Source organism: Pelecanus crispus, chromosome 4 (assembly GCF_030463565.1).
Source record: "Pelecanus crispus isolate bPelCri1 chromosome 4, bPelCri1.pri, whole genome shotgun sequence".
Lineage (NCBI taxonomy): Eukaryota > Metazoa > Chordata > Aves > Pelecaniformes > Pelecanidae > Pelecanus > Pelecanus crispus.
This window is the reverse complement of record NC_134646.1, coordinates 26393134-26420104: the sequence shown is the minus strand read 5'-3', so window position 1 is coordinate 26420104 and position 26971 is coordinate 26393134. Positions and strand designations below refer to the sequence as shown.

At 42.4% G+C, this 26971-nt stretch overlaps 1 protein-coding gene across 1 annotated transcript in view; it reads left to right on the top strand.

Annotated features, from left to right (window-relative positions):
• The first annotated feature begins 1294 nt into the window (after positions 1–1294).
• Positions 1295–26971, top strand: part of LOC142593440 (transmembrane protease serine 11E-like) — a 47269-nt gene continuing 21592 nt past the window's right edge. Inside the window, exons 1-4 of the mRNA XM_075709503.1 lie at positions 1295–1461; positions 9450–9571; positions 10311–10429; positions 24146–24213. Coding sequence (XP_075565618.1) covers positions 1295–1461; positions 9450–9571; positions 10311–10429; positions 24146–24213 — 476 coding nt within the window. The remainder of the gene's footprint in view (positions 1462–9449; positions 9572–10310; positions 10430–24145; positions 24214–26971) is intronic.

Below are 26971 nucleotides of genomic sequence, written 5' to 3'. Positions count from 1 at the left end.
GGGGTGTGTGTGTTTCTGGGTGGAGCAGGGATTTCCTTTTGCCACAAACTTTTTTGAGTTTTACTAATCTTGAAAAATAAAATAATGGGGCTGGGCGGGGTGGGGAAGGGAATGCCCAGGGAGGATATTAGTACCTGACAGGTAACTGCAACAATGCCCTTTCTACAGGGAGCTAGGAGAAGCCAAAAAAAGCAATTTATTTGATCAAAGCAAAGGAAGAAATCAATGTTGGAGAAATAGCAGATGCCGTGCAGCAGTGCTCAGCTTTTCCCGCTGGCCTAAAAATGGGCTGTCCAGACACTTGCTTCTATAATTGCATTGAAGTGCCTGTGAATGGGCATCTTTGGGGAAAGATGGAAAAGGACTAGGTATGATTAGGTGAAATTTTCCTCTTGCTGTTTTTTTACCTTCTGTTTCTGAGGTTCTTCTGGAAGATAATGAGTATTCCCATAAAAATGACTATGAAATCTTGAGACTTCATTGGAAAACCAAATACGTCAAACTTTTTGGCACAAACTGAAGTGCATCAAAGACTAGAAACCAGAAGTTTGGTTTCTGATAGTTTTCTTTTTTGGATTGGGATTTTAGATGCAAATGCAGAATTTCTCACTAGAGAATATCCATTTTTCCTCTTTCCAGCTGGCTCTGAAGAATCATGTTTGTGCTGGGAGAAGGGAATTCCAAGGAGATTGGTGGCCCTTTTCACAGAGTAAGCATTTTCCACAGGCGGGGTTATGCCAACCATTAAATGACTAACATGTAATTAGCAGGCTGGATACTTATAGTTGCCATGTCCCTGGTGCCAAGGGAGTCCAGGACAGCTGTAGAGGAGTGAGCACCGAGGGAGATCAGGCTTGGCTGACCAAGCCATTTATGTCTGTATTTGTTTTTGTGTTCGGCCTTTGTGTTCGCTATCTCAGGAGGCAAGTGACTTAGCATTGCAGACAGTGTGGTGCCTCTCCTGTGTGGGTTTTACAGTGAGTGTACAGTAGAAGGTGCTGCTGCTCAGGAGAAGGCCTGCTGTAGGGCTACAAGTTGGACAGAAAGGGAGTGCTGGAAAAGGGAAATCTCACGCACTTCCTGTTCTGCTGTGGTGAAGAACAAGTCTTCTTGCCTGGGCTGGTTTATCTGCTCTGTCCATCTCTGCCTGGGGAGCTCTTTGATGCGGAGCTGATCTGAAGGTTAGGTCTCCTTATCAACTCCATGCTCACCTCTGTTTGTTTTTATTCTGAAGTTTGCTCCCTCATTTTGCAATAACCCACAGGGTGCTGGGTGTTGCGCCAGCCGTGCCTCAATGAAGGATCTTCATTCAACACCTTTCCCTTCCCGTCACACCAGTCAACGCGATTCCTGCAGCATTTTCCAGCAGCATTCGCTACGTAGTCCAGACTTTAGTCAAGCCTTGGTTGGTGGTCAGAAAGGCTACCAGACCTACCGGGATCTACCATGGGATCTTCAAAAGTAGGTGGCATGTTTTAACTCGGCAAGTCTGATTTGGAGGTGTAATGGTGGTAAGGGATGCTGTCTATGGGAGAGCTTTAGGACTTCAAGGACATCTGTAGATCCAGAAAAGAAATGTTTGTTCTCTTGCCTGACCTTGGACCTTATTGCTCTATCTCTTCCGCTTTCATCCTTTTAGATCTAGGGTACCTCATGGATCCATCTGAAATGTGCAGCCTGAAAAGGGGTGGTAGACGGAGGGAAAGCTAAATAGTAAGTTTCAGGCTGAAAGGGAGGTTTTGGAAGTTGTGGTCTGAATGAAGAGAATAATATATGGCTGGAGTGAGAAATGCAGAGGGAAATCCTTCCCTAGCGTGGCCAGGAGCACAAAGATTTGCTTTCTGTTTAGAAAGATGATGTGATGGCTTAGGTTGACACTTAACCTTTCCTCCTTGTGATTGTCTTACCCAGTCCCCAGAAGACTTTTATTGCAGCAGTGCAGAATTCAGGAAGCTCCTTTGTGCCAAATCAAATGTTAATAACACAATTTTGGGAAACCATGGGTTTTGGTCAGGTCTAGTGGCAATATTATCTCCCCCAAACCCTGCAAAAGGTCCCAGTTAAATCAGTGATGGCAGCACAACTACATAAGGAGATACGTGTTCATATAGTGATACATGTTCATCATTCCAGTTTTGATGCTAGTACTTTTAAGGAAGAAGCCATGATTTCTAGGGAGAAACAACAAGGTGGTTTGTATCTTGAAAGTATTTTGTGCAGTCAGAGATGCGGGATATCCTTAGTTTTGTTTTACTGTAACGATATTTAAGATGGTGCTGGAAAGTTCCGAGTATTTTTACAAAAGTAAGTCTCCCAGCTTGCGACACTCTACTGTGCTCTCTTGGGTCGGAGCAGGGATCTGGTCAAAAATGTATAGTGAGCCTCCTGGAATTTGTTGTTTCTGTTTAATGCTCTGTCTCCTGGATTCATGTGGCAATATGAGATGCTCAGTCTTCCTTGAATTTGTTTTTTGTTGTTAACTCAACGATTGATGAAGCTTAAAAATATGACCTCGGAAACAAAATCCAAAAGAATCTGATTTTTTTAACACCCTAATGATTTGGCTGGATGGCTGAATTTTTGTGTGTGATTGCTAAAGACTACACTATTAGTCTCCTCTCTGGCATTGCTTTGAGCAAATGGCTGTGGATGATTGCAAGATACTACTTATTGTTTCCATCCTTGGCATTGTAAAAAATTGGGTTTTTAATAATTTCTGGACATGCTGAAATAGAAATGTTGTTTCTGGATTGCCAAAACTTATTCTTTATGCCTACTTAAGTGTTTTTCTCATTTTGTGAGGACAATATAATTTTAGTCAATACAGTGTTGACTTTGCCAGGAGAAGACTTGAGTTCAGCTTTTGGTTCTGTGCTCCTTAGTGATACCGTGCTCCTTAGTGATACCCTGCTCAATACTCAAAGACCCTCTGCCCTGTTTAATGTCCATACCTTAAAAGCTATGTTGCTCTAACTGTCAGGTGAGGAAGAAGTCCCTATCAGTTGTGAATACCAGTTTATGCATGTTACATAAAGAGGGAAAACTAGGTGAGAGTTCTCTACCTAGCAGAATTGAAAAGCCATTCCTTTTGCCAGTTAGATGTAAATCTAAAAATAGATGTTGATATCAACAGTGGTGTAAATAGTTTTAATAACAGTGTGCTAGAGGGTAGTTAAACAACAACTGAGTCCAGTTTCGTTGCCTCCTAGTTAGGAAGGGGTTTAGTTGTTTAAATAGTTTTTTAGATTATTATAAAATCTGAAGTACATTATGGGAAATCTGTGTTGGATAATTAAATATTTACACATTTGGGAAGGGATGGAGACTGCCTGGTCTTAATCAAAGACCCTGTGTAGCCTGTTAAATGTCCAGAGTTCTTTGCTGGGCTGGGATGTAGATCGGAGTATGGAGCTATAAGCCTTGCTGTTTGAGCTCATCATGCTGTGCCTTATTCTCTTATAAGATCAGAGCTTCAGCGTTAGCTTTATCCAGTTCCAAGATGCCTCTCTTCACAACATTTCAAGCTAAGTTGGAATGTGTGCTCCATAAAATCCTTCAGGAAGCAAATCTGCTAAGGAAAACTGGGTGGAGTAGACAGCCTTGCTGGTCTTGTCCCTCCTCTGTTGTGCTGTGTCCTGCAGTCTGGGAAGCAAATGCCGTGTCCTACCCACAACTTCCTTGTGAAGGTCTTTGTGCCCTGGCAAGGTGAGGTACAGAGCAGCTGGTGTTGTATATGGTAGTCTAAAAGTGAATATGTGGGTGGAAATGCAGTGCTACTTGCACCAATTTGTCATGCAGTAGGTGGGCAAAATGAGTGTAAATTACAGACTGCTGAGGTGTAGCAGGAAATGGATACCAGCCCAGGTGCAAGGACACTCATGTCCCATTGGCATTAGTGGGAGTTAACCTTGATTATTGCAGGAGGCAGATATAGTTCCTGCACAGTACCAAACAGAAACCTTTTCTGCTTGGTTTGCCCCAGAGTAGATCCTGATTCCAGGAAACCCTAGTGAAAGACTTTTGTTTCTGGTACACACCACACCTGTGTATGGACTTGTATGGAACAGGTACTATTTGTGTTTCCTTGCCACAGTCACTCAGTTTGACCATTTTAGACAGGAAGACCAGAATGAGAATAGACTTTAAGGCTCAGGAGGAGGTCCTGTCATCTTCATTAACTAACATTAGCAAGCCCCAATGTAAACCCAGCAGCTTTTCTGGCCTCTGCTGTTCCTGTTAGAGGGTGTTGCAGAAGTGCCTCACTTTATTAATTTTTTTCACAGTTTTATGATTGGGCATTTTGTGTCAGCATAAGCTTTTAAAATCAAGTCATTCTGCTTCTATCATATATTCCTTCCCTGTCTGTATTTCTGGTTACACAGAGATCTTCATTCTGAATGAAGTCGAGCCAACAAAGCTTTGGATGGCTTAACTTTACATGCTTCTGATACAAGACAATCTGAAAACTTCATGTGGTCTTTGGACAGATTTGGTGATAACAGGAGCACAGATTTCATACAGAACTGAACATGGGAATTGTCCAGTTTCTCTGCCACTGGAGAATGTCTGGGGTTTCAGAGTCTCAGCTGAACCTCTTGTCTAAGGAGCCTTCTATAATTTCAGCAGCATTTCTCCCATGAACAAATTTGTCCATCTCGGTTCACTGAAAATACATTGCTAGATTACAGCATTTCGCTGATTATCTACCCAGCCTAGCAATTGTTCTTTATCTATAAAGTATAATATATGGAAAAACTTATTGTTCAGCCAGAAACGTAAGCTTCCACACTACAGGAAAAGCTGGATACTTTGGGCCAGATTCTCAGTGGATATAAGCTGTCACAGATGCACACAAACTATCACAAAGACAGAAGGGCTGGTCTGTTGTGTCAGACTTGCAGAACTCTTCAGGAGTGATGTAAGTATAGTTGTTTTACAGTGATATTTCGTATACCAGTAAACAGATTTATTTCAGTAAACAGATTTAAATGCCATGACTGCTAAGGCTGATACAGTGTTTTTTATCAATTTTTTTTCTCAAAGCACCTTAATAATAGGGAAGTACCACATATATTCTAAAATTGTGGAAAAAATTTGTCTGTCTAAACATGCCTCCCTTATACTAAAAATAAAGGACATTTAATTGCCCACAAGAGATCATCTTTAGGTGACTGTTCTGGGTTTGGCTGTTATGCTGTCCTGTCAGCACCTTTCTTGAGCAGACACTGTAAGTGTGTGCATGCCAAACCAGAGCCTGTGTTCTCTTTCATGGTGCATGCTGACTTAGCTAGACACTGTCTCTGATACGAAGCTCACTGCAGGTAATGGAGGAGTTCCCACAGGTGTCAGAGCGTGCTTTCTACTCTGGTGAGGAAGACCTTTGAGGCTTTTCCTCTGAAGCAGGCATTTTGACTCGGAGAAGGCAGTTGTAATTCTGCTTCTTTGCAAGAAGTGAATCTAAATTCCAATAGGTAAAAGACACTCTTATTTCTTTTGTAAGCTAACAGTTTCAGGTTGCAGTGAGGCAAGCGCATGCATGATTTAATGTGATGATTATGATATGTTTATTGAATAGCACCCTTAAAAAAACAAGTTAGGATATTAGGTAAGATTTTTCTTTGAGACTGCTTTTTTCCCCCCCAATACTCCTCTGTTACTAAAAGTCAGGAGACCTAATTAGGTGTGTCCTTCTTATGTCTGCCCTGTAAAATGCATAAGGGGAGGGATCCCTCTGGCTCTGTGTTTATTGGTGTGAGCTCCTTGTTGAGGAAGGGGTTCCTGGAGGGCCACTTTGTGCTTATGATGGTCGGGAACCCAAGTACAGAATGCAGGGCTCCAAATCACTTACCACCACTCAGGAAGGGTCTCAGTGGGTATTTCTAGGAAAATGCCAGGTGAATGCCAATTGAAAAAGCCAAGACAGTGTTAGGAATGATTAGGAAACAAAGAGAGGACAACCAAGTAAAATTGTTATGTCAGTGTGGACAATTTTATACTGTTTTTTGTTGTTTCTCTTTGCCAGCAAATATTTCACTCCTCTTCCTAATCAGACAAATCTTAATCTGGGACTTGGCAGTCTTCTGATGAGATATGAAATCCGGTCCCTGACTGCAGTGTATTTAAGATTACTGTGCAGGCATGGTTGTCTGGGAAAGAGCAGAGTCTCTAGGGTAGAGGGTGGGACCATGTAGGCTGCAGGCAGAAGGAATCCAACAGAAAGCCCACTGAGGTCAGTGGAGGCTTTCAGCTGGTATTTGGTTCAGGCTTAAAATCTTCATTTCTACTCTGGAGGATTTCGGTGACCTTCTCAGCTGGAGTGTTTTTAATCCTCCTGTGCATTTCTAGGTTACACTCCCTGTTCCCTGTGTGTTGAGCAGATAGTTCCCAAGGAGTTAGCATGGACTGTTTGACTCTTGATCTGAGAAAATAAATTCCCACTGTTGAACTTGTATCAGCTCTCTGCAGAGTATTCAAGCTCTGATGGGTCATCATGTGGATCGAAGCTGTTTCAGTTCTGGGATAGTTACTTCTCTTCTGTGTATTGAATCCCTATAAGTACTGTCCAACTTCACACAGTGGGACATGTTGTCAGGTGAAATAATTGATCTTTGAGGAATGAACCTCAGGAGACAGAGCAAAGCAACAATAAAGCTCAAAGTTAATGGGAATGGAAAAGTATCAGCCCAGCAATCTTGTGTATTTGTCTCACAGATATCTTTGAAAACCTGGATTTGAAATCCTCCTGGTGTTCTCAGTCTACACTTTATTCAAATGGAGAAGTATCCAGATGGTACAGCCTAACCAAGGACATTTTACTTAAAAATACCTTTTGTTTTTAAAACCAGTTTTTGTTTTTAAAACAAATTAGGAGTGGAGAGCAAACCTTAACCGTCATTTCATGTTGTTATTTAAAAGGAATGGGAAAGTGTGTTCAGAAAAAAAGGAAGAAAAAACTGACATCCCAGGAAGTCCAAAACAGGTGTCCCCCCCACCCCAATTAAGCGACTTTCTAAGATGTATCTATCAAATAGCTTCTTGTCTGAGGAAATTCAGTTTAGAAGCTGATGCTGAGTCCCCTCTGCACCTCTTTGCAATGATGCTCTCAAACAGGTTTCATGAATTAAGTGAAAGTCACATGTGTGATTAAAATTACACATGTGAGTAACTGTTGTGGACTGGGGTTTCTGTTTGCTAAATGATAACATGGAACTTGAAAGGGAAGAAATAATAAGAGTTATAAAAAATGTTATACTATGTACAAAAGAATGCTGAAAAGGTTTCAAATTGTAGTACTCGATATTTAACTGTGTCCCAGCCATGCTACTTCTGGTCTGAAACTGCTCTTTCGCTGATAAATGACAGGCAGTAATTTCTTCACGCTCACCTGCTGTGGTGTAGTGGAGGTGGCATTCAGCCTTTCAAATGGGCTTCTCAAACCCAGCATTTTGGTTTGGGGCTATGCCAGGATCGTTACAGCTGAAAGACCTCCTTCCGTGCATCTTAATCAAGACAACTGCTTTTAAATGGGAGTATCTACAAGAATGAATGCGAGTAAGTTGTGTCAAGTTAAATGTGTGTGTGTATTTGTTTTCGTTGGCTTTTCTTGTAACTTAGTCTCACTTCGAACATAGTAGAAACATTTGCAAAGCATATAAGCCATGCAAAGGACTGCTAGTGGTGGGGAAAAAACCCCCAATGAACCCACATGACAAATTAAAGCTGAACTTGCCACTGACTTTATGGTTTCACCTAAGAGCTACTATTTAGAAATATTATTCTTAATGAGGCAGAGTCCTAACTATTTATATGTCCATGTTTTTCATTTCTCCAGTTAAAGTTTTAAGGCAACTTCCATACAGTAGCCTCAGAAGTAACTTCAAAGCTGCTCACCTCCAAACTCTTAACAGGAGTGTTTAATTTCCATCTTTTTTTTTTTTTTCTGCTGTGGATTCACAGATGCATTTTGAAGCAAACCAGATGAGAAGAGAGGTTAATTAATAGCTGGTTTAGAGGATAGCAGGACTGAAGGAAACACTAGCTAGGAGATCCAGGACAAGTCAGAACAGATATGAGTGACAAATAAGTATTCCCATTTCCACTCAATCAAATGTCACGATACTTAGCCTGAGTAAGTTGTTTTCCAAGCCGAAGTAATAATGCTGTAATTGTAAGGCTTTACAATGAAATTAGAATGAAATATCAGAAACTGCTTTGATATTTATGTACAGTGCACAGTGCACTTGCTGTCTCATTCCTGCATGCAGCTGCAGTGGTCGCTTGCAATTATTTTCAACTTATTTTAATGTATTTAAACTTATGGCTCATGAGGTATGCGTTCCGGAAGTGAGCTATATGTACTTTGTTATGAATGTGGGAACTCACTGGGATACCTCATACCCTCAGCAGACAATCCCTGCAGCCTGCTTTCCTGGGGGAGGCTGTACCTTAACCTGAAGGTGTGCATGTTTGCATGAGTGAGGTAGCTGGCTCTAGAATGAAGGACTCTCTGCCAAAAATTGTGGCTTCCTGTTCTGTATTTTGTAATGGCTGATAACATAATAGAAAAATGGCTTTAAGGATCTTCAGATGTCTTTGAGTTTATAGCCAAAGGCAGAATTTGCTCTAAGTAACCTTTTTCAGGCAGTTTTTTGTCTAAGTACAATACTGACCTACTGACTGTTGACTTTCCTTGAGTCAATTTGGATTAGCACCTGTGTAATTAAGAGCATGGCAGACAGAAGCATCTGGTGAGGCTTCTTACCTATGTTCCCTGGTCTGCTTGCATGTCCTTGCCCTTTCCTGTCAGTCCATCACTTCAGCAAATACTGCTTAAAGCAGTGCTTGCCTTTTGCTTTTAGATTTAGTCTGAGTAAAACAGGAAGCGCAGGCCAGCCCTCTGAAATCTTTCTCTTTTTTGTCCAGCCCTGCTTTGCAGGCTGAAATGGACTTAGCAGCTTGGATAATGTATAGATAAGTACTATATAAAACATGGGGTGCTTTTTGCCAATTTTATTGCACAAAGCAGTTTTGGTGTCTGTGATAACCGATTTGTTTAACCAACTGAAAGCTGCCTACATTGCTGTATGAAAGTTCACCTAGCTGAAAAATAAGTTTTATTCTTGCAAATTTCCACTCGGGGGGGTTCACATAAGAAAGTGTTTAGTGGGACTCCTAATTAATTTGGCCCTAATAATAACAAAAAAAGCAAACCCTCAAACCCTGTCTGTGTTCTGTGACTTCATGCATATCCCAACATCTATTTCAAAATAGTCTTGAGTTGTGGTTTCATTTTCAAGGGTGTTGGGTGAGAAGTTAATTAATACTCCTGGAAGAATCAGCTGATGTTGAGGGAGGAAACTTTAGCTTCATTTTGGGGGGGGGGGGGGGGGGTCAATAGGAAAGGATCTCTTATTAATCTTCTCCCATTGTTGTTCTTATTTCCCCCCCAGAATTCATCAGCCAGCCATCAAAATAAGACATCTTGAGCCCTGGAAAATTGCTCTAATTGTTATTGGAACAGCAGCGGCAGCAGCTATTACCATTGGTGTCCTCGTTTATTTTCTGGCATATGGTAAGTTTTACATAACATATCACTGTTCGTATGTTTAGTGCATTTCCTTTCTGCTTGTTGTGCCACACAATGCTGGGAGTTTGCTTTTCATCAGCCTGTCTAAAGCTCATTTGAGGAAAACCCACCTGCTTTGCTAGAGCTCTCTTTCCTTCCTCATATAGCATCTTTGCAACTTTCTTAGGAGCATTTCCTGCTGCGCAGGGTGGTTTAGGGCTGTGGTTTCTGTTGCTTTCACTTGCTTTCACGCCTTTCATATCTTCCTTGTGATCTACTTCTGTGATGCACTCAACACACAAGTCTTCTGGTCTCCCTTACATGAGTGACAAACAGAGCCTTCCGCTCGTCTCTGTGTGATTTTTCTCTGTTCCCCTGCCCTGATCATCAGCAGCCGCCTGCCAGGGCTTGGCATTGAGTGGGCATACAGGCCAGGAAGGAAGGTAGCTGACCAGCAAGATGCAGCCTGTGATCCTGTGTGAGCACAAAGTGCTGCTGGTTGGCCACAAATGTAACTGCTGGGTAAACTGGGCTTTTTGTCACTACTTGGCTTAGATCACCTAACTCAGCTGAGTTCTTGCTCCTGGGCTCCTAGCTTTTGGAAGCTGTATTTGAATGGGTTGGATACAGGTGAAGGCTCATCCACTCCCTAGATGTCTGGATATCAGTCAGACCCAGGTGTTTCTCTAAAGTTCATCTGTCTTGGTGCTTGGAGTATTGCCTTTTCCTCTTCTTTCCCTTACAGATCAGAAGCTGTTCTATTACAGTGGCAACGTAAAAATCACCAACATCCGGTACAATAATGAATTGTCCAGACAGTCCTCAGGAAGGTTTAGAGACCTGAGCGAGAGGGTTGAGAGACTGGTAAGTTTGGACTGTTGTGCCTTTCTGTTAAGGACTGTGTGATAATACAAGAGTCATTAATGTGAACAGCATGCTCTTAGACCACAGGTGTCTGGTGTACCCTGAGCCCCCATGGTTAGCAGACCTGGGAAATGGATAGCGTGAGAGTCATGATCATACCTGGCAGACCAGGCACTTGCCAGTCTGCTTGTTCTAGCACATCACCTCTGTTTGTCCCTGCAGTGGTGAAGCAGATACTGACAATAATCTCAGCTTTGTCCTAGATCACTAATCATTTGTGTGTGTCTTCTCTTTCTCTGCCCTGAGCCTGGCTTTGTGATTTATGCCCCACTGTTCCTAAGGAAAGCATGCTTTTACACCCTCTCCTTTACGGGGTGGGGAACTCTACCTGTCAGGCTATTGCTGCGTGTTGAGAAAATAATACACAAGCCCTTTTCCTGTGCCTTTGGTATTTTTTGTTGGGAAACCCTCCTACAAATAGCAGAGGCTGCTGAGTGGCTCTCAGTCATACAGTAGCTATGGAAATAAATAGACACACTGAGATTTCCTTTCTTGTTTTCTCTTTGAGACACTTCCCCACAGATAATAATTACAGAGTTCAGCTCTTAACAGCAATAAGCATGTGATTGTGCTTGTATCTTTTTGTGTTTCATTCATCAGAGTCTGATGCGTATCTCTTTCCTGTTTAGCAACCTTTCACAGATACTCAGTTAATAGGACAATCAATGCTTTGCTCCCCATTGTCATTTAATTTAGGGCCATGCCACTTGTCCACAACAAAATGTGAGCTGTGGTGAAAGTTGTTCTGGAGAAGTAGGGTGCTATATAGGGATTTGGCAGTGCTAGCATCTCTTCCTGGCTCCACTGCTGAGGGCCTTGGAGATCTTAGTCAAGCTGTCCTCTTTTCTGTACTTGCTTCCTTTCTACCCTCTTTGCCCACCAGGGACCATACCATATTTCCCAAGACCTGCTGTTGGTGCATATCTGTATCTATAGAGTCTTAGATAAGCTGCAGTTACTTAAGTGCTACCACTTTACAACTATTACCTAATAACTGCAGGCTTTTAACCTTGTGATATAGGACCTTGGAGAGGGAACATTCTCCCTGACCAAGAAGACATTGTTTATTGCTGAGGTGGGAGGAAGGCAAGGGCTGGGGAGAAGTCTGAGGAACGCTTCATTGAGTAAAGTTGTATCCCTTTCTCCCACCCATTCCCTCTTCATTTTTTAAAAAAGTGGCTCCTTTGGAAAGGAAACACTTATTTTAGCTAAGAAGTTCTTTCAGACAGTGTCCAACGCAGTCAGATTTCCTCTGAACATGGCTATTAATTTAGATGCTTGAGTAGAAGCCAATGCTTTAGAAACCCTGTCTCCTCTATGGGTGTTGAGCACTTCTGACAGTAGTGACAGTAAATACCAGTGCTGGTTGAGCAGTGAGAACCATTATTTCAGAGCATGTTGATTGTACCTGATAAGTAACACCATAACAAACATACAGAGAACTGTTGCCTTTCCTTCATTCCTGTCACTTTTCTTTAGAGCTGTCTTTAATTTAGCCATTAACTTCTACCTCCCTCTCTCAAATTTGGTGAGTTCTTGCTGTAATTTTAGGTCAGCTGATAGAAATGGTCCCTGCCATAAACCTTGACTTGTTTTGGTTTTAGCTCCAGGTGTTCCATCTAACAAGGATGTATGAGATTGCGAATTGTCCATAAGCTTATTTAAAGTGATTCCATACACTAATGAATAACAGTATGTTCCTTGTAAGTCCTGATTCTCTCTAAAAAAAAAAAGCAAAACTCAGCTTGTGGTGATAAAAATCAAAGCAATCTTTCCAGAGACAGAAACATCCTCTTGAATTCTTGACAGACAGCTGTCTCTGAACACCTGCATTTTTATTTTCAGGATTTTCACACCATCTCTTTAATAGAGGAGGAAAGAGTTGAGGTTTTTATCACATTTCCTGATTTGTCTGGATTTACCAAAATCCTTTGCAGTCTTTCCCCAGCTGGTGCCAGGGTTTTGGATGTCCAAGTCTTCCTAATATCATAGTAGTAACCTTAAGCTCAAGTTGTGAAACAGTGAGACAATGCAGATAAATGCAATGTCTTTCACAATAGTTGGTGCAAAGTGAACAGAAGTGAATCATCTCTGATAATCAGAAGTATTCAAATTACCTGAGTGAGTGCAACTGCCTGCCAAGCGCTCCCTTCTATGATCCCTCCCTGATGAAGCCTCCTTTCTTTGTCCCCAGAACAACCCTGAAAGGAGCTCTTTTCAGAGTTGATGTTTCACCAGGAAAAATGTTTTTGCTCCCATAGGGAAGTCATCCCATGCCTTCCTTGGGACTGGCAGCAAACATCCTGATGTTTGCTTTGGTTTCCAGAGTTGAGTAGTAACACCCATTGTGTGAACGTGAAACGACATTCCCACATTCCGGACTCTTATCTCATTGAAAGTGGGAGGGAATGCAGCGAGATCATGCCAGAGAGCTGATGAAGCTCGTGCACCAGTCAACATGACAGGGCTGACTGGAAAGTCTGGAATATGTCTTGTGGGGTGGAGCTGGGGGGACTGAGGAACAGATGATGAAAGGTTTTTGCTCCTTGCCTGGCTTCCTGCAAGTGGCTGTGAGGGTTCCCTTTGTGCTCTCTTGAAAAATCAGACCTGACTGAATGCCATTGTGGAAAGAGATGTTCCAGCTCACCAGAGCCTCCTCGTTTGTCTAGCTTGACCAGTCGTTCTTCCCTTGCCAAGCTAAAATGCACTGTGCCAGATGGTCCCCTCTCACACTGGATAAAAAGGGGCATAGTCACACCCTTAATGGCTCCTTCCCCAAGGAGCCTCTATTTTATAGTGGGTTCACTTAATGCTTGGCTGATGTGCACAACTTTTACCCACTGGTTTTCTCCAACTCCTGCACCAGACTTGGATTTTTTTTTTTCTTCTTCCACAAAAATGTATTAATTCTTTTGGGTTTCCCAAGAATGCCTTGGAGGCCCTAACTACCCTCTTACTAACAGCGTCCTGGGGGAGACTTCCAAGGCCCAGCTCTAAGAATTGCTTCTTCAGCCGCTCTTCCACCACGAAGTGTGGAGGGAGCTGAGACAGCCAGCTCTAGATAGACCTGGGTGACTGGGATGATCCCAGTTGTCTGCTCTAGGCAGCAGCACTAGCTGCCCTGTGTGCAGGGAGAACGGTGGAGGGGCTTTGTGTCCAGTGTGGAAAGTCATCTTTGTCCCCAAGGGAAGGAGGTGTGCATTCAGAAGAGCTTGAAATGAGTACCTCATCAAGCCCATCTTAATGCGAATTGTCTCAGCTGAAGGCTGGCAGGTGTCTAACTGTGACAGTAGTGGATACCAAGCAGCCACAGCATGTGACCCCTTCAGTATGTGGCTGGTTGCTCAATAGAAATGGACGCCAGCCTTTAACCTGCCCGCCAGTGACTTGCAAATGTACCTGTCTGCTCTTCTTATCACCACAATAACTTTCTGATACTTTCTCCTAGATGTTTTGGGCTTTCCCCTTTTCAAGGACAGCCTATGCCACGCTTCTTTCCCAGGCACCTAGTATCTCCCTGTCTCCTTCTCCTCTGGCCAGAGCTGTTCCCAGGCCTGCTGTCGGGCTGCTTCTCCCTGTCCTAGTCCATGTGTCTTTGTGGACTCTTGCATTAGACACTGTACCCTCCCCTGCTTCTGGGGCTATGCCCTGTCCATGATCCCCTACTCTCTCCTGCTCCCATGTGATGGTAAGCCAGGCCATAGGTTGGGTGGATGGATGCTCCTCAGGTGTGAGTGTAGTGTGGCTCTCTCCCTGGCTAACTGGGTGGCTGGGGGAGAGGCAAGGTGTTTGTTTTCTCTCCATGAGTGCCTTGAGCCATGGGATGGACTGGCATGGATTTCTCCTGTTGTCTCATCATCCACAAGGCACCTGGGCTCTCCCCCATCCTTTCAGCCTCTGAAACCAACACAGAACCAACTGGTTGGATCTGGGCAGAATGGTTGGGGATTATATTAAGATGATATCTGGGTACTTCCCCTGGGAAACTACTGCCTATCCCAATATTTCTATTGAAGTAATGAATTTCATCAAGTAATTCTTGCTTCAGGACTCAGTATTGTGTGTCAGGACATCTCTTTGAGAAAGAGATGTCTTGCTTCAGTGACTTCAAGTGATAAGAGAATCTTCTGTGTCCTTAAGTACAGATGTTGGGGAAAGTTTTTAATGAATACAGCTCTTGAAGTTTGTCCTGTCTGATAAATTTTATTAGTGTGGGTTTAATTTACAAATAGTGTCTCTACTGAGTATTGCAGAGGCACTTGCAATACCACAGGAAAATGCTGCAGAGTAGTTCTGATGACTGTGCCTGTTCTCAGTCAGTTTAAGGACTCACTGATGAGTCCCTGTACTAGAGCTAGTAAGGTAGGAGGCAGTTTTCTCCCTTGGGAGATGGTGATTTTAGAGGTTGTTAACACATTTCTCTCACTACGAGGGGGGAGAAGCAGAGGCACAGGTAGGTGCCATGCACCTCCCTCCCCACACACACCCCTCCCGTTCTTTGTGCTGCTAAGATGAATGAGGAGCCCAAGGACTGTCAAGTGCAGCATTTGCTACTTGGTAGTTCTCTGCAGTTCTGCACCGTTCCTGCCGCTTTGTGGCTCACAAACAGCGCTTGCTAGCTCAATCCAATGCCTCTGCTTAACTGCCCTCTGGGCCACCACCGTGAAGGAGATCAGTGGGGTGCAATGGGAGCTCACTTTGTCCTCTGCATCCTCAGTGGTGCAGATTCTCAGCTGCTTCAGCACACTTCAGTTTCGACCAAAGTACCCTGCAGTTTCCCAGCACTGATGTCTCCTCTGTGCAGACACAGAACTGAGTTGGAGAGAGCTGAAAGGCCAAATCCATAAAGCCACTTCAGCATCTGAGAAGAGATCCCCAGAGATAGGAAAGAATTTTTCCAGTGCCTATGGATAATCAGGAAAGGACCCACCTAATTCCTTTGGCACACTCGGGTTTTATTCATCCTCATCACAGTACTTGAGTTTCTTTGTTCTCTCTTAACTCCCATGCGGACACCTATGCTTCCATGGAAAGCAGAGCTTTAACACCTGATAACCTTGTTTGGTGGATGGCTCAGCCTTCAACAGTATGCTTGTAACTGAAAGACTCTCTGCTTTATACCCAGTGATAAGCTTGCAGTCATCAGGAAGTACCTTGTATCACTTGAGTTGTGAATAGCTTACTGTCACATCTGCAGGGCCAAAGGCTGCAGTACTGGCTAAGGTTCCCATCTGAGCTGAACTCAAAGAAAGCCTAGCTGAAGACCGGCAGCAGTGAGTGAGTAGATGAGACTGCTGTTTTATGACACTTGGCCTCTTTAGGGTCAGACATGACTCAAGTCTTCCTCAGGAGCGGAAGTGTATGTGTATGTATTTGGGAGAGAGAGAGATGTGAAATACAAATCACTTCAGAACCAAGAGCTAGCTGCAAAGCTGGCTGAAACTGTGCAAGAGTTGTGTTTGTCACACCTTCCATGTGGGTGTTAAGGTAAAGCTCAGAAGCGTGTGGCTTACTCAGCCAGTGCCTTATGGTCCTTGGGTTGGGAGGTTAATTCAGTAGGAGCAGATCCCCAAGGCAGCAGGTTTTTGAAACACTCCTAAAGACTATTTGCTTTGGGAGACCAGACTGTGAGGTCTAATTTAGAGGTGATAACTGAACGTGCCCAAGAAAAGGGAGCGTGCTGAAGTTCAAGCGAGTCTAACATGACTCTTCTTTACAGCAAGTTGAAAAGTACAAGTATCGTGTAGCTTCATTTGCTGTATGTGTGCTGTCCCCACTGCCTGCCCCGCCACCCCCAAAACACTTCTTTTCCCCTCTCAGCCCCTGAAGCAAAAAAAAAATTGAAGATAAATTGGACAGATCACAGAAAGAGCAGTTATGGTAGCTGTAGCAAGCCAAATCTTTCCAAGGACTTTTCAGAGTCTTGCCGCACCCAGACCAAACTGAGTAAGAATGTTCCTGGTTGTAATATGTTTCAAAAGAGATTTGGTAGCATTTTCAGATACGGATCCCCAAATTTAAAACCTAAGTCCTTATTTAAACCCAAGCATTCCTATGCTTTGTATGTGCTCCCTCAAGTACTTGCTTAGTACTGATATGAGGTGAAAAGAGCGGAACTTTCAAGCAAAGTTTTTCTTGTTCTTCACTGAAGGCAATTTTATTTAGAGGTGCATCTATAGTACAAATGCCAGAAAAATGAAGCTTTTTAAGTGAAGCTTTTAAAAGACTTTTTAATAATACTCTCGCTCTTTTCTTATTCTGCAAAATGTTTTAAAATGGAAAAAAAAAATCTTTTCTCTGTGTAGAAAAGATCTTTAAGGTTAAGGAGCATTTTGAGAGAAAAAAAAAAATCCTAAAATAAATTTAGGGCATTTGACAACTTCTGCTTTAAAAGCTGTATTTTAAGGGAATGGTTCTCACAAATGGGAAGCATTGTCCTTGGACTAGCATGGTACAATAAGGGTGCCCTCTATGGGTGACTGGGGCTAGAAATGAAGCAGAAAGCATCTTTCCACAGTATTTCAAGCAACCGGGAAACACGGCAATGTAACAGTGGCCAAGATGACAGTGTGGCGACTTGTTTATTTAGCTCTGGAATTAGAGATTGACAGCACACTCGACTGTTGGTATGTATATATACGGGTGTGGCCTTAAAGATATAGGTGAAATGCTGGACACTTTGAGAGGAAATAACTCGCCGAAAGCACTTGCATCTCGCTTGTGATACTTTTTTCAGAAATTCCTATTGAAATCAAAAAAAGAAAAAGACCACTAGCATAGGCATATACTGCATTGATTTAAAAACTGAGGCTTTCTTGCTTTAACACTTGTTTCCAGTTTTTCCTGTTTTCACAGGTCACAGTAGCACAGGGAGCTAAAAAGCTTGAGAAAAATGCAAAGTACTTTTAAATGCTAGTGTGATTTGATGCAGTGTAGTGCATGAAGCTGTAGCTTAGTGTTTTTCCTCAACTGTAAGATCTCAAACCGTCCGTGTGCTCTACCTAAATAGCACAAATTTCCAGGATGAAATGGTTAGTTATCAACAGTGTGCCTATTATCCAACTTTTTCTCTAACTTAAATTCAATGATCCTTCAACTTCATTGGTTCTTTGACTTCTTAATACTATGTAATTTTTCCAAGTAATAGGCATACAAGCTGATTTTTCTTTTTCATTTTTTCTCGGTTCATCAAGGCAGAAGGTCTAATAAGCATATACAAAGCTAGAAAAATCATAAGATGGCAACCCCCCCAGGCACACATAAGTAACTCTAATTCAGATCCAGTGTATGGCAAGAAAAGCTATAAAATGTGCACAAGGAAAATGGATGTGAACCTAAGCCGGAAAAAGGAATTCAAAATGAAGTAAAGGGCAGTTATCAATAGAGTGTGTGATTAAGGGTACAATCTTATCTTAATTATAGACCCACAATCCAGAATTACTGCATTGTTTACAGGTGATTAAATCAATGAAGTGATTCAAGATACGAACTGGTGTCACAGAGATCAAAATCTGGCTGGTGAAGAGAGTGGTTGTTTAGAACATGGTGTTGTCAAAAGGGGGAATCTAAATTCGGTACTGAACTTGTGTGATTGATGGTATTTGGGCACTTGTAACTTGAATACATCACTATTGATCTCCCTTAGATTTCATAAAACTGTTCTTTTCCTAAGAGCTATTCACTCCTGTATTTCAGCTCCTTACCTCTATGTATTGCTTAAAAAAAACAGAGGGCAGAGAGTAATTTTCCTGGGAAAAGCATCTTTTTTTTTTTTAGGTGTGGTGGCAGGGGGAGCACCACACAAAAGCCCTTCTCTGGATGTTGGCCCAGATGGTTTTCTCTCCAAACTTGATTTTGTATCCAGAAGTTGGAAAATCTCCTCCCTAAGCAGACAAAATTTCAATGGCAGTGTGAAAGTTTTAGGAAGCTAATTATGGACAATTGAAAGCAGGGAGTAGGAATGGGAATACTTAGGTGACCTTAATTCCAGCTGTCACTATTACATGGCTATAATGAAACTCTCATGCCATTACATGCCTTTGAAATTGGTTGCACTAGACATAAGCATGGTACTTTAAGTCCTCATGTTATCCCATGTATCAGTCCTCTTAATTTCTTTTATCTGAAAGACCAGTCTTTTTAGGAACTACTGTACAAGGTCAGTTATTTCGCTTTTGCAGCCAACTCCTCCAAGAACCATCCGGCTGAGCTCCTTATTTTAGTGCAAAGTCAGATAGTGCTTACTCACCTCCCAGTTCTAGCAGTCTAGTTAGTTTAAACTCTGTGAAGAGTTTATGATACCATTTGCAGATATATGGGATCACACTGCTCTTGTCCGCCATGACACATGCTGTCTTTGTGTATGTGTCGTTTCTGATGATCTTCTGGTTTGCTGGAGGCCTGTGGATCATCACACTCGCTCTCCTTCAGGTCCATTTTCTTCACCTCAGGCAAGCACTGTAGTTACAGGGCTGTTGCTGCTGCAAGTAATTGGTCTCTAAGGGGAGTGTGCTGTTCACATCCTGGTTTGGGACAGTGCCAGGTTCAGTTTTTGCAGTCCCTATCCTCCTCTTCCTGCCCTCTCTCCCTCCAATCTCTGGTAGGGTTCCCAACTAACCCCTCAGTTGAAACCTTGGCAGGAGATATGTCAGGTTCTCAAGGGAGCTGCTACTGGGTTTGCATTATAGTCAGCTCGGGGTCTCAGCAGGTTGAGCTGTAAATTGGATGCAAATTGGCCAGCAAGTTTGGTGCTAGGTACAGAATTAACACAACTGATTAGTAGTAATTGAGCCAGCAGTGTGCCCAGGTGGCCAAGAAGGTCAACAGCACCCTGGCTTGTATCAGGAATAGTGTGGCCAGCAGGAGCAGGGAAGTGATCGTCCCCCTGTACTCGGCACTGGTGAGGCCACACCTGGAATACTGTGTCCCATTTTGGGCCCCTCAATACAAGAAAGACATTGAGGTGCTGGAGCATGTCCAGAGAAGGGCAACAAGGCTGGTGAAGGGTCTGGAGCACAGGCCTTATGAGGAGCGGCTGAGGGAACTGGGATTGTTTAGCTTAGAGAAGAGGAGGCTGAGGGGAGACCTTATTGCTCTCTACAACTACCTGAAAGGAGGTTGTAGTGAGGTGGGTGTTGGTCTCTTCTCCCATGTAGTTAGCGATAGGACGAGAGGAAATGGGCTTAAGCTGCGCCAGGGGAGGTTTAGGTTGGATATTAGGAAAAATTTCTTCATGGAAAGGGTAGTCAAGCATTGGAACAGGCTGCCGAGAGAGGTGGTGGAGTCACCATCCCTGGAAGCATTCAAAAAACGGGTAGACGTGGCACTGTGGGACATGGTTTAGTCTAGTCTACCCTTGATTGGTTTAGTGTGGACTTGGTAGTGTAGGTTAATGGTTGGACTGGATGATCTTAAAGGTTTTTTCTAACCTAAACGATTCTATGATTCTAATTCATATTGTATGATTGCCACAAAACTGGAGAGAGTCACTGGACCAGGTGGTATGTTCTAATTAATATTTATGGTCAAAAAGCTTTAAAAATCACTAATAATAGACTTTACATCCTAAAGAGCTAGTGAGGCAAGAGCAAGAATGTAGTATGAGGATAGCTGTTGAAGGACTAAACTGTCAGCAGGAAAAAGAGCAATAGTATTGAGCAAGAAGAGGATTTGTGCTCCCAAACCTACTGAATGCTTCTGAACATCCCATGCAAGCAATTCAGTGGGTTCCACAAATATTCCAGAGGAAAGTTCTGTTGAACTAGATTTAAGATAATCTTTTTGATCAATCCTGTTACTCTGTGTGCAGTGGCAGGGCAGTGTGTGGTAGGAGAAAGCAAGGGCTGACACAGCCAACCTTACTGGGTCACCTCCAGACCCAGCTACACAACTGGGCAAGCCCAGGTCATGTCAGCCCCATCCTACACCGGAGCAATAGGATCCCTGTCACATGTGACCTGCTTCCAGAGCTTAGGCTTTTTTTTGGGTCCCAGGGAGGCAGGGCATATTGGGTGACTCTGAAATCATGAAGACTTTAGTAGGTTGCTCACAGGCCTCAGAGGGTTGGTCACAGTGTGACATGAGAAAAAGAGGATAATGACGAGTTCCGGAGTTATTCAAGATAGGATAGGAAAATGAGTCTTGTTCATCAAGGTGTAAAGCAACTTCTGGCTGCAAGGAACAAGGAAGAATTTCCTTTATGTCTGGGTTTGTACAGGTGGGAATGTTTTGCCCTCTTATTGCATCTTTGGTACTAGCCAGTTAGTTACTGTATTGGCGCAGATGGACCAGTGTTCAGGAGTGAAGTCTAGTTTGTCTTAAAAAATTATACTGCATGGAGAGAAGTTTTGTAAAAAGGATAGAAGATATGAAATTAAATTGAGGAAGTACCAGATGGCATTAAGCTAAACTAGCCAACAAACATTAACTTAAGAAAATCTTGTTTGGACAAATGCTAAAATAAAGGCTGTCAGGAAAATGCTGTTCACTTGAAAGGAGCAGGACTTGGCACTTGGTTGGTTAAGAATGCTTATAGACCTTGCCTGCAGCAGCAACTGTCACCATTGAGCAGTTGCTAGGCAAGGGCCAGGAAAACAAGTGAGATGCACTTAATCAGTGGTGAATTTAAGGGATCTGGTCATGACAGTGTCACTTTTGAGTGGCTGTAATCAAAACAAAGTGCTTAAAATAAGTGTAGATGCTTCTCCCAGGCAGGACTGGGTCCCGCCTAGTTACTGGACAAAGTTCTAGTTGCTTTTGCTTCCAGGGTTGTGACTCAAGCTGAAAAGAAAGCTATAAGCAGGCTGGAAAGAAATGTTTACTGTTTGATATGGATGTGAAAGGCTTTACCAGAAGATGAACAGTAAAAACATGAGACAGAGCATTCATCTTTGAAAGTTATTATCTGAAGGCATCTTGCTACATCTTCTCTTACATAAACTCTGTATGAATGTAATGATTACTGTTAATAATTCAGGTTACCAAAATCATCGTTGAAGGAAAGAGGAGATTTGAGACAGATTCATGTCTGTCAAATGAATTCATCAGCAGGTGAGAGATAGCGGCCACAGTGCAGAGGTGTCTAGCATGTCTTTCCTGATAAAATACAGCAGATTACAAAAGCAAAAAATATCAGATCAAGTTTGGAGGTGTTAAAGGCCCTGCAAGCATCACTGGAAATGAAACCACTCTCCAGTTGTTTTTTTTTAGTCTGTTGGTGATGTAGTACTAAGGCAACTTTTAAGGAGGGGAAAGTTGGTGACAGTATGTAACAGGAGGAGAAAAGTGGCTCCTTTCTCATTCAGATATGAAACTGTGAAAGAGAATGGAAGTAACACAAATCCAGTAATTTTGGTAGCATTTTAAATCATATGGTTACTGTTGTCTCTATAAAAATAACTAACATCCCTTTTGGATTGAATCTTCTGAAAACAATGACTGTTGCTGATAGTTCAGTTGCATTTGGACTCCTTAGATTCTTTTCGTAAAAAGCAGTGTGTGTAGTTGTGTTCTGTCAGATGCCACTGGAAATCTTTGTCTTTGCTGCACCACATGGTGTTTCTGATCAGACTAGGAAAGCCCAGGATGAGGAGAAAAGGAGATAGCTGAACATGTCAGGAGTACAAAAAACACAATCACATGAGCTGCTCAGGCTGTAGCAAAGATACACAAGAGAATGGGTGCCAGAAGTAAGGATCCCTCTGTCTGCTGCAGAAATGCAGGTGGAAAGTGTAGCGAAAACATTTGCAATCTCTGAGATGAGACAGTACAGATAGCTTGAAAACACAATTGCCAGGAGGAGACAAAGGATTCAGCAATGTCATATTGACTTAACCCTCCCATGCAAGAAATTGTGAATTCTTGCCCTCTGCAGTCCTAAGCTTAAAGTCAGCCTGCTTTCGCTTTACTCTTTAGTGATGTAGAAGCTTGAGGTGTACCTCAGCCCAGTTCTTTTGTTTGCAAAAAAGCACTCTGCAAAGAAGTCCCTGTCCCAGAGGTCTCAAAAGTTCTCACAGGCAGTGCAGCCAAAGATAGCACATGCCATTGCATGCCACAAACCTGGCAGTGCTGCTTAACTACATGCTTCTGCTTGCACAGTCATCAGTGAAGCAGTTAACACTGTGACAGAAATGATAAGCGAAGGTTATTAAAAAAAATAAAAATAACTTTTTGTCTGAGGGCAAATAATTACAATAACCAAGGGTGGTGGTGGTGGAACAGGCAGCAGAGTTATAGGAAACAAAACACTTTATTCTTGATTTCTTGATGCCTCATAAAATGCAGTGGTAGCAGCTGGCAATCTGCAAAGTGACAGGATAAAGCACATTCTGCATATATACAGTAGCTTGTCACAGTTGATATATTCTTTCCATAGAATTTTGTCCATTCCAAATGCCTAAGTAATTCCAGATAACTGCCAATAACAGCAACACAAAAGACCAGCTCAATACATGACCATTAAGAACTTTTCTTTTTCTCCTTACTACTGTATGCTTAAAATTACCTTAAAATAATAAAATGTGCAGTTTTAATCTTGAAATAATTCTGCTTCAGTATCACTGTGTAATGACATGAGGCTTCATCTTACGACAGCCATGGCTGGAAAGAGGAGCTTTGTGTTCTTTGGGAAGAATCACCCCAGACTTCATGCTTACATGCTTGTTTCTGTATCTGAAAGATTTCAACATACTAGAAGCTTGAGAATCATTACTTTTTTCTTTCCTTTGGAAGACGGAAAATCTGGAGACTTGGCTAAATCAGACAGCCTTTATGGGCTAAAAACTACAAAAAAAGACAACTTGCGTGATTTTGTAAAGCATTTTGATGTAGTTTTTCCTGTAATGCATTTGATGTTTACAGGATATGTTCAATTTACTGGGCCTTGCTGATAGGAGGAACTGCATAACTCACTAGTGACTTTGCTATTTCTCAATACTTCAGTGATCCTGAGCCATTCCCAGCAGAATTTCATGCCATGTTATATCACACTGCACTGTCTCGGACTGATCACACAACCTTGAGACCATATTCATCCTAAAGCAGGATGTGGTTAAGCAGGCACCAGCAAAGGTGTCATTTGTGGATTGATTCCTTATGAGTCCTAGATTTCCATTTTCTGATGAGAATTGCTTGACAATTCCCCTAGCATGTGGCAAATCACAAGGGTGTTTGAGGGGTATAATTTGAGATTACTGGTAGTTTTGCTGTAAATTTCTGTAGGACCAAGGATAAGTGCTCAGAAAGGACCCCTACAAGAGAGGCTCAGTGCAGTGCAGAGCACAGCATGCTGTATCCTTTCTGTAGGCCAATCTTAGGAGGCTGTGCTTTGGGAGATTGCAGCAGTGTGTTTCAAGGACGTTTATAAATATCCCTCATTATGCCTGGGAGTGGATGGGACAGCACTGTAGTGGCACACTCATGTAGTCACAGGATATTTAGAAAAACAAGTTAATTTTTTATGATGCATCTTAGGCCAAATGGGGAAACAGTCAGGAAAAGTCTCTGGCAAATATTATCTAGAGGCTGAGCTGGATTATGTTTCTCAGTTCGGTAAGCTGTGAGTTTGTAACTGAATGCTGTTTTCTGAATGCTCCTTCCAGAAATATGTCCATTACCCTCCTTTTTTGTTGTTATCTTATATTTTTCTTTTTTCAACAGATCGACAAGACATTTTACAATTCCATTTTAAGGAAAAAATACATCCGTTCACGCTTAATCAGAGTGAGGTATGTGAGATTATAATAAATGCACGCAGCTGAGATAAAAAGAAATGTACACCAAGCCCAGCTAGAGAGCCATTTGATCTATTTCAGTAAAGTATATTTTATGTAAGACAGAGCATAATTCCCAACTGAGCATAATCTTATTCTGCACCATGCCCTCCTTTGGATCTTGATGCAGAAGATAAACTTGAGTCAGTCCAAATTCTATACAAGTTTGTGTTCAGATCTTGAGCAAGCTTTAGCTAACCAAGCAGATATAACTTGAGCTATCTAAAAAGTAAAAAGCATTTTCAATATTTCAAATTTTCAATAATTTCCTTTACTAAAATGCAGATGTCATTTTACTTCTAGTATTGCTACTGTGCTGGGGTTTTCAAGTAAAACCCAAGCATGGCTGTGCTGCTTCAGAAGGTCCCACTTGTCACTGTTGCGTCTCTAAGAACAGGCATTAAGTAGGTGCCTAGGGAACTGTAGCAGCACGCCAGACGTGTATGATAACTGCTTCTTGGTATGCTCCCTACCTCCAGCTGTTTACCACTCCGGATTTCCTGAAGTGGTTGTGCTTTGTTTAACTCCACCAGGGGCTGCTATTTTCCAAGGACTTGTCCAGTCTCCCCTGGACTCTTGAAATTCATGCACCTCAATCCTTTAGTAAGGAGTTACTTGTGAAGAGCCACCTTCTGTGTATCATTCAATGGCCCCTAGTTCTTGTGCTGGAAGAGGTGATGAAAAGTTGATCTCTATCCCTCCTCTCCATGCAATTAGTGGTATCGGACACTCCCATCATATTCCTTTTCTCTCCTGTACGCCATGAGCTCTCTCTTTTTTCAGTTGAAAGTCCTAGCCTGCGCAGCCATTCTTTGTAGGAAGTGTTCCTTGTCACCCTGCTCCATATCTTTCAGGTCTGCTGTCCCTGCTTTTTGAGATGAAGGGGTCAGACCTGTGGTTGGGATTATCACTGAGCAATGTTTTTTTTTCTCTTTTATTCTCTGTTCATTTGCCATTAGTACCTAATGTTTGATTTGTTTTTTTGACCACTGTTGAGTGCTGAAAATTACCTTTTTATAGAACTGTCTATTGTAATAGTAAGGTCTTGTTCCCGAGTGACAGTGCACATTGCTTTGCAAGTAAACCTTGAATGTCTTAATCATCACGCGCTAAAGCTGCAAGACTAATGATAGCAGCCTCAAGATCTTATTCTTGTGAATGTATTTCTCCTTGTTCTTCTACAGTTTGTGACATCCTGCCTCCTGCTCTAGCTTAGCTTAATCCCCAGTTAGGCAAATCACATAAGTCATTATTTGCATGTAGCTTTAGGAATATTTTTAGATACTGACTAGAGTGTTATAAGCATAGGCAAGGTGGCTTAAGGAGCTGAGAGGCCAATCTGTAGGGAGAAGTAATATTTTTCGTTACTTCTTGTTCCCAAGGACAGACTGAGGTATTTGCTGTGATGTTTGCTGTGTTGGATGCATGACTTGTATGCACCAAAGCTTGTTTGGTTTTTCAAATATACAATCTTTATGCCTCTTTAAGTGTTTAGACTGCAAGCTCTTTTAAGCAGGGTCGTTGTCGTGAATTTGCTTGGAAAGTACTGTGCAGATTTTTTGGCTCATATAAACAATGTGTTAGTAATAATGCCCACTGCTCACTGAGAAAGACAAAACAAATCTTGACTCGGTGCCTTTGGCTCTGGACCTTTGCTATATAGTGAGTGATTCAAGGCGGGATGTACTTACCTGAGGGTTTCGAGAGGTGTGGTGTACTTGCAAGAGTTGATACGGTAATTCCAGTGTGGCAGAGCACAGGAAGAGGAGTGGGGGGAGAGGTGAGGGAACACCTCAGAAATGTAGAGCAACACCCACAGTTGGATCAGATAATATCTGGAAAATAAATGGAGTGGCAATCATGCTGAAGGTGGCACAAAAGGAAAAACCAGCCTGTTGGAAAGTTCACGTATAGCTATTCAGTCTCAATTATGAGATCCTTGAGGCAAGGAACATGTCTTTCTGCTCAGCTATGAAACACTCAGCACGCCTTAGTGTGCTTATAACACACAGCCTTTTAATTGCTCTTCACTGGCGATAGCAGGAATGTCTGTTTCATTTTGGTGCGTGTTCCTTTCAAAGATCATAGCCTGACTGCATGACTTCTGTATAAGCTACTTGCCTTCTATTTTTAGTTTTCTTATTTTTCCTTTATATAATTGCAAATTTCCAAGATAATGACATATAATTGGAAGATCTTCTCTTTTCCTTTGCTATCTGAATGACACTTAAGACACAGCAACCTGCTTTTAGCTCACCCCCTATATGAAGTAACTATGATTCTATCTGTTGTGGGTTGTGTCATTGTGTCTTGGCTCAGGTAGGAGGAGGCACAGCTGAGAAGTTTCTCGGTGTGTGCTCTTATCTTCCCTGTGTAATGACCAAGGATAAGCCATCTGCAAACACAGAGCAAGATTTACTATGCCAGATTAGAGACTTTAGTATTTGTAGTCTAGCATTCAGTCTCTTGCAGTATCTGATGCTTTAAGGAAAAATAAATAATACTACTGGGTGAATTCAGTCTACTAGAATATTTTTCTTCCTTTCCCCCCGCCCCCCCGCCCCGATCTTGCATCAAAACTGTGGAATTGTGTGTCCCAGTGTGGGTGCCGCTTGTACTTTTCAGTGAGATGTTAAAGGCCCCTTTTGTGGTCCATCTCTTGGACCGTGGTAAGTAGATGGTGGATATGCTGCTGAGTTTCATTTATTGTTGC